The sequence below is a fragment of the Gossypium arboreum genome, chromosome 3, assembly GCF_025698485.1.
Source record: "Gossypium arboreum isolate Shixiya-1 chromosome 3, ASM2569848v2, whole genome shotgun sequence".
In the NCBI taxonomy this organism is placed as follows: domain Eukaryota; kingdom Viridiplantae; phylum Streptophyta; class Magnoliopsida; order Malvales; family Malvaceae; genus Gossypium; species Gossypium arboreum.
In genome coordinates this window covers 131,235,707-131,248,492 of record NC_069072.1, presented here as the reverse complement: position 1 = coordinate 131,248,492, position 12,786 = coordinate 131,235,707, and the positions used below count along the sequence as shown (strand labels likewise).

At 29.9% G+C, this 12,786-nt stretch overlaps 1 protein-coding gene and 1 long non-coding RNA gene across 2 annotated transcripts; both read right to left on the bottom strand.

Annotated features, from left to right (window-relative positions):
• Positions 1–241: 241 nt before the first annotated feature.
• On the bottom strand, positions 242–3,884 carry LOC108482629 (uncharacterized). Its single transcript, XR_001870911.2, has 3 exons — positions 3,809–3,884; positions 1,564–1,632; positions 242–460 (listed from the first exon to the last, which is right to left on the bottom strand). It is a non-coding gene; the product is annotated as an uncharacterized LOC108482629 (long non-coding RNA).
• A 7,562-nt stretch (positions 3,885–11,446) lies between these two features.
• LOC108482847 (uncharacterized) lies at positions 11,447–12,539 on the bottom strand. Its single transcript, XM_017785930.2, has 2 exons — positions 12,129–12,539; positions 11,447–11,632 (listed from the first exon to the last, which is right to left on the bottom strand). The coding sequence occupies exon 1, from the start codon at positions 12,468–12,470 to the stop codon at positions 12,159–12,161; it is 312 nt and encodes a 103-aa protein (XP_017641419.1). The 5' UTR covers positions 12,471–12,539; the 3' UTR covers positions 11,447–11,632; positions 12,129–12,158.
• Positions 12,540–12,786: the final 247 nt, after the last annotated feature.

Sequence of the window (12,786 nt, the reverse complement as noted above, 5' to 3'; positions counted from 1 at the left end):
TTTCGTACTCATTTCATCCTGAATTTCAGGATTTTAATTTGAATTTGATTTTTTTTTAGTGAATTTGAATTTCATCCTAATCTGACATAAAATTATTAGCAAAAGGGATACAATTTCATACAATCCTTTCACTATCTCAATCACTATTATATAACATAATAAATTTCCAAATATATAAAAAATCATTTTAAAATTAATATATTCATAATAGTTACTAATCCAAATCACACATAAGAATCAATTTAAAATAGTCAAATATTTCAACAACTTGTCTTATAAAAATCCATCCCAAATACAAACGTGGTGACAGAGAAAATACATGGTACTCAAAATAAACACATTGAAATTAAACAATCCATTGATATAATTCAATGTAATGAAGTTCAAATCCATATTACATAAACATAAGTGGCTCCTTGATATAGTCCATCATGGAATAGATACTTCCTGAAAGAACAACCTGTTCAAGAAAATTAAAGTACTCATCTTAGTGAGTAATAAATATATATAGTATCTAGTAGATACTGCTAACAAATGTGTTCATTGCAAACAAGATGACCAATATGGAGGATCATATCGCATCGCATAGTTTCCTGTTATACTTAAATACATATTGAACCCAAGAGTTAGATATGAGTATCTAACTGACTTTTGCACCACCTGGTCCCCTTCCTACATACATCCACCCTCATACTCTCTCTCGCCATCTCTACGATCTACCTCACATCCACCGTCCTCCGAGCAACATGTGACTTTGCACCACCCGGCTCTCTTCCTACATACATCCACCCTCGTGCTCTTCTTCACCATCTCTTCGATCTCCCACACCTCCACAGTCCTCTAGGCAACACATGACTTTGTACCACCTGGCCCCCTTCCTACATATATCTACCCCCGTACTCTCCCTCACAATCTCTTCGATCTCCCTCACCTCCACCGTCCTCCGGGTAACATGTGACATTACACCACCCGGCTCCCTTCCTACATACCCACCCTCATTCTCACCCTCACCACCTCCACCCCATGTTAAGCAAATTGTAAGTCTCCACCTCTATCATCTCCTTATCCTTCATAACCATATGCACTACTATAGTTCTCCACTTTCACTATCTCCCTCATCATCTCCTCCTCATATTACCAGTCTTACCACCTCTTCACCATGTCAAAGGTTAACAGTGGTTTTAAATAATTAATCTACATATTTTTAGCTTGAGAGCAAAAAAACCCTAACTGAGAAGTTAGACAGATAGAGCAGACAACTAGATCGCCGGGGAGTTTCCATTGCCATTGTAACACCCTTCGCCCATATCCCTCGCCGGAACAGGGTTCGAGGTGCTACCAGATTTAAACTCATCCATTTATATAAAACCAGACCGTAAAAATTTTTGATCAATTTTAAACTTTTAATACACACGTATATTATCCTTTAATCGGGCTTACAAGGCCCAAAATATTCATGAGGCATTATTAAATATGTACCAATATCTTAGTCTTTTATCATTTACTTACTCAACTTTACAACCCTATACATGCCATAGACTCGAAACACTAATATTTACTTACGCCGATAGCGTAGACTTGACAATGTGATAATATCTCTGACGGCCTCCAACCCGATCTAACCTGGCAACCCTAGGGAATATGGGAAAGAAAAGGGGAGTAAGCTTTACGCTTAGTAAGTTCATAAGAAAACAATAAGCAACTCATTAACAAGTTTTATCAATGTTTACAACATAATCACAAATTCACTACAAGTTGTCTTCCTGAGCAATAGTCACTAAATTATTTATAACTGGAGCTAAAAAACTTCAAATCAATTTCCGTTAATTTTCCCTAAAAATAGACTCATATATCTTCCATCCATAAAATTTTCAGAATTTTAGGTTTGGCCAATCAATACCAGATTTTTCTTAAAGTTTCCCCTGTTTCACTATTTGACTAATCTAACCACTCTTCACTACGAATCAAATTTCTCATTGTACAAAATTCAAAATATGTTCTATTTGATTTCATTTGAAACTAGACTCATTAAGGAATCTAAGAATATAAATTTTATCTTATAACCATTTTTGTACAAATTATAATGATTTTCTAAAAACAGAATAGGGGACCCCAAAGTCATTTGACTCTATCCCACGCCACTTCAAATATCTCATTATTAGCAATTCTTTTGCTTACACGGTTTCTTTTATAAGAAACTAGACTCATTAAGCTTTAATTACATAATTTATTCAGCTTCTAACTCTATTCCAACAATTTATGATGATTTTCCAAAATTACGTTACTGCTGCTATCTCAAGCAGATTTATTACAAATTTACTCTTTCACACATTCTTTGCATTCACATTATTTAAACATGTATATCACCAATCAATTTCATCACATATCTATAATTTCACTCAAGCATAATCTCAATACAATACATCATGCTCAATGATTCGCACACAACCGTTCAAATTAGCAATTATAAGATGATTCCGCACATAGTCCACCCTTATCGATAATTTATGATGGTTTTGCCCTTACTCACATATATGACATAGGCATTTTCACCTATGCTTCTCATTTCACACTCATGATTCAATTCAATCGATCTAACATGCATAAGAATATATCACATACCGCCAACTTAATGCATTGAACAAATTTAATTGCCGATTTAACACAAGGTCTCATAGTCTTAGACTTTTATCAAATCAACGGCATTTAGCACGCTAGGTTTTAAACCCGATAATATTACTCACCACTTAAAGCTTGCTAGGCTCAAAGCCCAAATATCACCATTATAAAGCCGTCTCATAAACAATTCATATAATATAGCATGTATACCTGTTCACTTTGCTCTATTTAATCATTCAATCACAATTTATAATTTCCCTTTGAATCATTCGATATTTTTCACACTAAGTGTCATTCTCAATATCTCGCATGATGAAGTGTCATTCTCAATATTTCGTATAATTGAGTACCATATTTGATTGCCCCACACACTAAGTGCCACATTTTGTCGATATGTCGTCAGACATTTAAATATTCACGTATATACAATTTATACAATATTAAAGCATTAGAAACATCAATTTAACAATGCTTATTGCATACGAACTTACCTGGCTAAATTGTAAAGATACCAAAGTTCAAGGGCATTTTGGTAATTTTCTCATTTTTCTCGATTTTCCACCCGATCTTGATCTAAATTAATAATTTCATTCAGTATATTAATTTAGACATTAAAACACCTTATTTCATACAATTTAGTCATTTTTACAAAATTACCCCTAAAGTTTTACTTTTATTCATTTTAGTCCCTGAGCTCAAAACATGCAAATTAACCATTTTTAACCATAGTTAAGCTTAGCCAAATGTTCATGGTATCAAAACAGTCCATAATTCACTTTATGACAAAACTATAGTTTTGCCCCTAATATTTCAACTTCTTTACAATTTAGTCCCTATATCATAAAAATGCAAATTCATGAAATTGAGTAAAATTCTACTATAGAAGAATATCACTAGTGTCTCTATCAGCCCACACATTTCATTTATTTGACATTTTAACCACAAAGTTTTCACATTTATCAATTTAGCCCTTAATTGTCAATTTCACAAAAATTCACTTAACAAAAAGTGTTTAACTATCAACAAGGACTCGTATTCTTCCATTAAACTTCAAAGCCCTATTATAATCATCAATGGAAAATATCAAACTATTCAATGGTTTTGCAAAATAGTCCCCTCATTAGATAGATTAAGCAACAACGATCCCGTAAATATAAAAATAATTAAAAACGGGACTAGAAATGCCTACCATGCATTAGCTGAAAGTTGGAAGCTTCTTCCATGGCTTCTCAAGCCTTCATATTCGGCTGGTAAAAAGAGAATGAAAAAGATGACACCTTGATTCTTTTATTATATTCATTTTATTATTATTTTTAACCAATTTACAATATTAACCTTTATACACTTTATTTATTACACCAAATGCCAAGCCATCATATCCCACTATCTCTTTAATGGGCTAATTACCAAATAAGGATTTCTACTTTTAAGTTCTATATCTATTTAATACCTTTAGGTTATAGAACACAACTTTTGCACTTTACACAATTTAGTCCTTTTTGTTTAATTAACTATCGAAACGATAAAATTTTTCAACGAAACTTTAATACTATCTTATTGCCACTACGTAAATATTTATAAAAATATTTACGACTCGGTTTATAGAAACAAGGTCCCGATACCTCATTTTCTAAACCCACTTGACCTTAGGGTCATACCACTTGAACTTAATAAATCGCTTATAAAACAAAAATCACAATATCAAAAACATTTTTAAAATCACAATTAACTCGTAAATATTAAATGTAATATTTACCAACCTACCCATTCGGATTTGGTGGCCCCGAAACCACTGTTCCGATCAACCCTAAAAAAACGGGCTGTTACAGCCATTGCCATCGACGTTATTACCATGTATACGATGTCTGATACACCTGAAGCTGCATATGATTAAAACCACGGCAACAAAAAGTAGGGTTATCAGAACCAAAGGTTTCCCCCTATATTTAATGGTTTCATTCATAGTAAAATCTATCTCTGGTGATGATGATGATGGACTATTGTATCCGTATCCCTTCATATTTTCTTGGCTCAACCTAGGCTAAATGGGGTTTCTGTTAAAATTGTAAGACCCCAACAGAGGATATATAGAGTTCTCCGTCTCACCAACCAGTATATTTTCCAACTTTTTGTCAGACAGCTGATGAACTTTGCTTTAAAAAACTGTAACCAAAAACACGGGCTTGACTAAGCCCATCAAGAGCGAAAATCGTTAGAAGTTGGCAAAATATATGAAAATACATAAATAAAGTACTTTAACACACTTTCTTAAAACAGTCTCATTGTTAAGTTGGACAAAACTACCTTCATCTCCTCCTTCTATTGGAGCTCTAATAGAAGATCATTACAAACCTCAGTCATTCATCTCTTCCTTTTCTCTAACATCTGTCGAAATCTTAGCCCTTTAATTAGTAAAGTTTGTCAAACTTTATTTATATATTTTTATAAATTTTTCCTTTGACAAAAGTACCTTCATCTCCTCCTCCTATTGGAACTCCGATAGAAATTCATTACAAATCTCAGCCCTTCAATTAGTAAAGTTTAATAGACTTTATTAATGTATTTTTATATATTTTGTCAAGTTTGACAAATATACATTCATCTCCTTTTGTTGGAGCTCCAATAGAAGGTCTTTACAAATCTCAGCCCTTCAATTGGTAAAGATTGTTAAACTTTATTAATGTATTTTTATGTATTTTGTCAAATTTGACAAAAATACATTCATCTCCTCCTTCTATCGAAGCTCCAATAGGAGTACTCTTTGACCTCTTTCTCTCCTTTTGTAGGCTCCACAGGCAGCTCGTTAGAGATGAGATCAACAATCTTCTATAAACAAAATCAAAATCAATGGCACCTATAGGATTAAGATGATAGATTACTTATGACGAAAGAAAAAATATTAAGAGAAAGAATAACGTCGTGTCGATCATTTTTTCTTAAAGTTTTATATAGGTGTCGAATATATGTCACTTGGTACATATTTTATGGCATAATTTAACCGTCATAAAAAAGTTGTGGAAGGATATAAAGCTATTCAAGTTTTTTATACTGATGTAAATAGATTCCTCCTTCCTTCACCATAGAAAAATATGTTTCAAAAATTTACCTTATTTATGAATATGATTAATATTATAAATATTAATCAACCCCTTATATTTTTAAATAGGTGTTTAACTTCCTAAAATAATATGAATTTCAATAAACGTTGTATTTAATATCTACAATAGAGTGTTTTATCCTTGATGATCTAATTACTAGTAATTCCAAAAAATATCTTATAATAATAATATGATTCTATCATTCATGATAAAATTCATCATGTTTTTCTATTTTCCAAGTGTACTCCTCAAATTTTAATTAGAAAAAATCAAAACAATAAACACCCAAATCACATTGGATTTTAATTTTAAAGACAATAAACCCATAGTGCAAGATGAAATTCCATGAAAGATAGAATGATATGTCGATTTTTTAGTCTTCTATTTAAACTTTTTGTCTTTTCTATTTCTTAAGTTTGTGTTATTTATCAAATCACTCCATAATTAATAATTTTTTTTAATTTTGTTAACTTTGTTGAAGTGGATTCAACATCAATAGTTAATTAATTTTTAATTTTAAATAAAACAAAAAATATTTTAAAAACTTAAAATATATAAAAAAAATTATTTTTTGGTTATTTTAAATTATTGAACAAAAATTGACTTATTTCCATAACGTTGTATTTGATTTTTTAATAAATATTTTTTATTTTTAATATATTTTAATTTATTCTTTTTATTTTTTATGAAAGTGATTAAATAATTGAATCTAATTGATATGATCTTTGATCCGTTTTACAACATAAATGTCATTTCTTTTGATCACTATGTAATTGTAATATATTAATATGATTAATAATGTAAATATAAATTAATCTCTTGTGATTTATTGACCACATGTTCAATTTTCTTAAAAATAACTCGAGATCAAATCATTGTTGAACTAAAACAAATTATAATTTAATAATTGCTAACCATTTAAAGAATTAATTGAGGACTTTTAAATAATTATGTAAATTTTTAAAATATTAACATTATTAAATTCAATTCTATTACAATATTATTTTTTAATTATACGAATATTAAGTGAGTTTTTTTTATTTTAAAATCACACATTAATAAATTCAAAAAATTAACCGTATTAAGAAACCAACTTAAATAACAAAATTCAGTCAGTAAATAAAAAAGCACCAATTCATTAAAATGTAAGTAAATAAAAATAATTATATTAATATTTAAAATAAAAAAAGGAACATACCCTTCCACCTCAATCCCCTCCCTCTCCCTTCGACCAAAGGCTATGATTTAACTTTTTCTTTGCTAACCAAAAATTGAGAAGAAAGTATGGGTTTGCTTCTAAACCCTAAAACAACCCAATCGAATTTTACAAGTCTAATAAAGCCTTTGACCAAAAATTAAGTTTTCAATCAATCGAATTACTGATTAGGAGTTTTTTTTCTTAAAATATCATCAGACCAACTGTATTAGGAAAATTGGAAAAAAATAATTTTTTATATTTAAAATAAATTATATTATTTTAAGATATTTTTTTATTTTTAAAAAAATTAATAAATAAATTGTATACAGTGGGATTTGAACTCACAATCTTGGGTGAATTACCCAAAAATGCTGATTTTTAACCATAATTATCGGATTAGGCTAATTTTTTTGTGAAATTTACCGAATAAGGCGGATTTTGGAGAGAGCTGGACGCGTTTTCAGTGGATATGATAAGAAAATGCTTCTAATTAAACATGCTCTTAATTATGGCTAGATGATTAAATGTTAGTATTTTTATCCTTGAGTTTCGGGTTCGATTCCTCTCCTACACATATTTGTATTTTTTTTTATGTTACTTCAAGCTTTTTAAGTTTTTAATTATTTTTTTAACGTATTAATTATTTGGTTAGATAATTAGATAGTTGATCATTGAGTCTTAGGTTCGATTCTTTTCTTACTTACATTTGTATTTTGTATTTTTTATGTTGCTTCATCAAGTTAATATGTTAAAAATATTAATCAAAAAAATTGATGAAGCAACTTGAAATATTGAGACTCAAGGAAAACTGTTAAAAGTAAAACCCCAACTGGTTATATAGAGCTATCTATCTCACCAACCAATCTAGAAGGTTAAGAGTGGGTTTGGATAGACGGTGGAGTGTAATATATTTAATTTACTTTTTATTTTACGTTATAATATCTAATTTCACCGCCACTATTATTTTTACACTAATTATAGATAAAGAAACTGTCTATCCAAATCTATCCTAATTGCCTTTTGTTTGTGGAGAAAGAAGGTGGTTATTTAGCCGTTGTTTCATGTCACACTTATATTTTCCAACCTTTAACAGCTGATGAACTTTTCATTAATATGGAGCTCCGATAAAAGGTCATTACCTTCTTTCTTTAACATCTGTCAAAATCTCAGCCCTTCAAATAGTAAAGTTTGTCAAACTTTATTAATGTATTTTTATATATTTTGTCTAAGTTTGACAACAATACCTTCTATTGGAGCTCCAATAGAAGGTTGACCTCTTTCTCTCCTTATGTAGGCTCCACTAACCCACTAATTATAAGCCATCTGGTTAGAGTTGAAATCAACAATCTTTTATAAACAAAAAAAATATCAACAGCACCTATAGGATTAAGATGATGGATAACTTATGATGAAAGAAAAATATTAAGAGAGATAACAACTTAAAATTTGATATATATATATATATATATATATATATATATTAAAATTAATTATAAAATGTAGAGCATAATTATTTTTACTTTTTTTAAACAAAAATAAAAACAAATCTCAAATTTTGATTTATGGGCCAAAGACGTTCACCCTATGTCCTTAATTATGATAAAGAAAGACAAACAGTTGGAAATATGGGATTTGGGAACCCTAATTATATATATTTAAAAGTATTTTTAAGTATTTTATAAAAAAAAGTAGATTTTATAATAATAATATATAATGAGATTTATTGAGTAATTTTATCTCGTATCTTATTAATTGGAATATTCGAGTATTTATACATACTATTACTATTCACGACATGTGTCCACTGTTCATGACTTGATCCCACTATTCCTAGGACTGATGTTCTGAGTGGACTTCAGGCATGCAAGACACGTGTTTCACTCTGGGCTGCTCGCCAAACCACGCAAGCTCCCTCTATGATCTCCTTGAGTATATGCAAACTGAAACCGTGACCTTCCCTTGGTTCGTGTGAGCTCTCCTTACGAGTTGGTCACCCCTTGGTTTGTGTGAGCTCTCCTTGTGGGTTGGGTCACGTGCTACCCTCGCTGTCCTTTCGCGGTTAGCCTGATACTCAATCGTTTGGTGGGGCCTATCCAAGTTGCAGGTAGGTGACCCGAATCCAATATGGGATTTGGGCTAGTGATCACTGATGCATAACAAGATCAATGTTAAAAAAAAATTATTATAGGGATCTCTATACTACGAGTTAAATTGCAATTTGTTCTTTTTTTTTTTTTAAATATTTGTAGGTTAGATTAAAGAGCAAATCGTTTATTCCTATTAAAATTTGCATCCATTTCTACTGTTAAAAACTAACGTAGCTGATGAAATAACCAAACAATTAAATGTAGCATGCTACTACTACATGTACCTCATGTTGATATATAATGACCAATTTTAATAGTAGAAATAGTTGAAATTTTTAATAGTGTATGTTTATTTTTAATTTAACATTCATGAATTAATTTATCCATTTTATAATTAGAGAAAAAATTAATTTCACTCTTAATGCAAGAATTCCACGATATTTTTTTCTCCCATTAAGAATGATTAATGATAAAATTGAAAATGATAATACTCCTAAAATTTTAATTAACAAATATTAAAAATACAATGTAATGAAAGTGAAAAACACCGAAATGACAGTCAGACAACTTTAAATAATGATTAAAACATATAACTAGTGTAAAAAAGAGTAGTTGGGAGGATTATATAATGATTAAAGTATCCTAATCCAAATTCCAAATTTATTTGAGCCGACTTATATGTTTACTCTCATCATCCAATTAATAACTGCTTTGGGGCAATATTTTATAAGCTTAAATAGGGAAAGATCCAACCCCGCCATTTAAGCAAGGTATGTTTAGTCTCATAATCCACGTACGTGATTAAAGAGGTTGAATGAATCTAAAAGTTTTATTTTACAACGGCTTAAATTAAATAATTAAATTTAATTAATATATTGTTAATTAATATCATTTTAAATTTGTCCAAACCTAAAAAATACAAATTTACTCATATTTCGTCAAGATAAGCTCTTCAAAAATTAAGGAAAAAAAGTCGTAAAAAACATAAGACCTGAGCCAATTATATAAGGTGTTGACATAGACCAAGTTTATCCTAACATTTTTAAGGTTGTATTAAACGGGTTTATTCCAACTTTTTTTTAGAGGTCGAACCTAATTAGGTCTTTGTCAACCTTTCAATAAAGGTCAGCTTATGTTGACTTATGCCAATATTTTTTCAAAAGTGCCGCGGCACCTATGCCAATTGTACTAAAAATGATCTTTTTGGAATCGTCGAGAGAAGCACTTTGACATCTATGCCAACCTTTTTTACATCGTCTTAACTCTTAAGTCAAAAAAAATATAACAGTAGAGCTATTTTATTATACCATAAAAACAATCACCTAATTATTAGTGTATTTCTATTTTGATTACTTAAATTTTAAAAAAACTATTTTAATAACTAATGTTTTTGAAATTTAAAAGTAAAAAATTAAATTATTAAAAATAGAAATATAAAAATTAATTTTCAAATTTTCGAAATATTTTAACCTAAATCAAATCACTTAGCTCCATGTCTTTTTAGATGTCATGTAGGGTGCAGGCTGAAAAACATAAACCACGATCAACTCAAAGTGGGTCCCGCCACCTTTGTTTGTTTCTTCTTCTTGAAATAGAATGCCACCTTATGCATGGATACCTAGTTTTCTTTCTTCAATTACGTTCACATTTTGACTCATGACCTCATTATTGAATTTAAAATATTAAATTTTAGACTTTAAATTTAATCATTTCAATTAAAACTTCATTTAATTTTATATAAATATTTAATAAATATATTTATTACAGATTTTCTCCGGCATGAAAAAAGTTAAATTGTCATCATATATTTTATTTTTAAAAATTATTTCTTAATTAACAAGGACTAAATTTGAGCATATAAACAACACGTGTTAGATAGAATAGTATAATACACAACATAAGATACTTATTACAATTCCTAATGTCAAATTTTGTCAAAATACATTGTTTCGTGTAATCCTCTTGAACACTCAAATTTAATTAAATTAAATCGATTGAATAGAGAAATAAATAATTTATTTAATTTAATATATATTATCAAATTGCTTGATATTTAAACAACTAAAAATTAATTGAACTGATAAAAGTCACTAAAATTTCAAAGAAATCAATTATATTTTTAAGATTTAAAAATATGTCATATGTGTCTTATATAATAATATATTAAAACTATTTTTTCTCATAATATATTTATTTTAATACATTTATTAATTAAATCGGGAAAAGAAAGAACACCCCATCCCTCCCTCTCCCTTCCACCGTACCTTTCCATCTTTAATTGTATATAATATTTATACATTGGGTTAAATTGTCAACGTGTGCATGTCAATAGAAGATTATCTCTCCACGTGCCAAAGTTGCGCTATTTCACAGTAGTATCATGCTTGAGTATCACAGTGTTGTGGGATTAATTAACGCTTGAATATAAATGTAAAGCAAAAGGAGACTCTAAAATTTCAATTTATTTATATTATTTAATTATCGAGTACAATGATAAAGTACATAAACAATCCCAAATTTCAAACATAAATTTAAACAAATTATAATTATTATAATAAAAAGCGACACATTTCCACAAGACTCATTTATTCGATACTAAAACATTATACCCAACATAATCCAGGTGAGCTCTGCAACAAACATGAAAGTAATGTTAGCGAGTAGTAAATATAAAGTAACTCAAAATTCATTTGGTTAAGCAACATAGGGGATAAAAAGTTTTGAGATATTTGAATTTCATAGTATTTTTTTTCCCATTAAGGTAAAAACACCTATGACTTATCTAGGTAAAAAAGCCCATGCTTCCTCTCCGAAATGATACATGAAGACACAAATTAAGGTAAAAAAAAATAGAAGTAAAAATTCAAAATAATGATAATACTCTTTAAAATTTTAGGGGAAAAAAAAGACCATGAAAGGTTTAAAACGCCCATAATTTCTTTCCGAAATGATCCATGAAGACCCAAATCTTCATCTAATATATACACCTACAACATGGGCCAGTTAATTGGATTTGTTCCATAGATGAACACATCTTAGGTTTTCTTGGAGGAAAGCTGCTTCAACAAGTTGATAAAAATGAAAAAAAAAGAAAAAAAAAGAAAGGGAAAGATAGTTACAACATACCATGAAGTAGAGGCATGTACATCGGATATATCATCCACCAAGCTCAACTTCAGCTTCAGCTTCAGCTTCATCTTCAACTATAACTTCTGCTTCTGCTTCAGCTTCACCTTCAACTACAACTTCAGCTTCTGCTTCAGCTTCAGCTTCAACTTGAGCTTGACCTTCAGGGTCGACAATGAAGTCTGAACGGCCTCTATTCCATATCCAAACAATTGCAAATATCAACCCAACCGTTAAAACCAGAAGCAAAACCAAAACCCCAAGTGTTCCCTTTCCCTTAAACTTGAACCTCTCCGTGTAGGTAACATCCCAGGTTGGAAATGAGTCATTGTTTGAACCCATGACAAAACGCTTTCACGAACCTACTGCTTAAAAGTAAGAGAATAAGATGGGACTCGATGAGAGTGGTTTTGACGCAGGGAAAGGAAGGATCTGAGGGTAGGATTTTATAAGAGGATGGGGTCGTATTTTGACTCAAGAAGGGGCTCCACACTAATATTCGGGATGCCCCCGTCAAAATGTTAGGTAAATTGCCCTCCCAGTTTGCTTTGCTCCTCGTGGCCATCAGTCGAGTAAAGTATACATCATTATTTTCATTTAAATTTATATTAAATAAAAATAAAAAATAAGCAAAACTAATTTTTTTATATATTTTTTT

Bases quoted from the DNA above. Each gene is read 5' to 3' on its own strand.
- LOC108482847 (XM_017785930.2), bottom strand. From the start codon at position 12,470: ATGGGTTCAAACAATGACTCATTTCCAACCTGGGATGTTACCTACACG.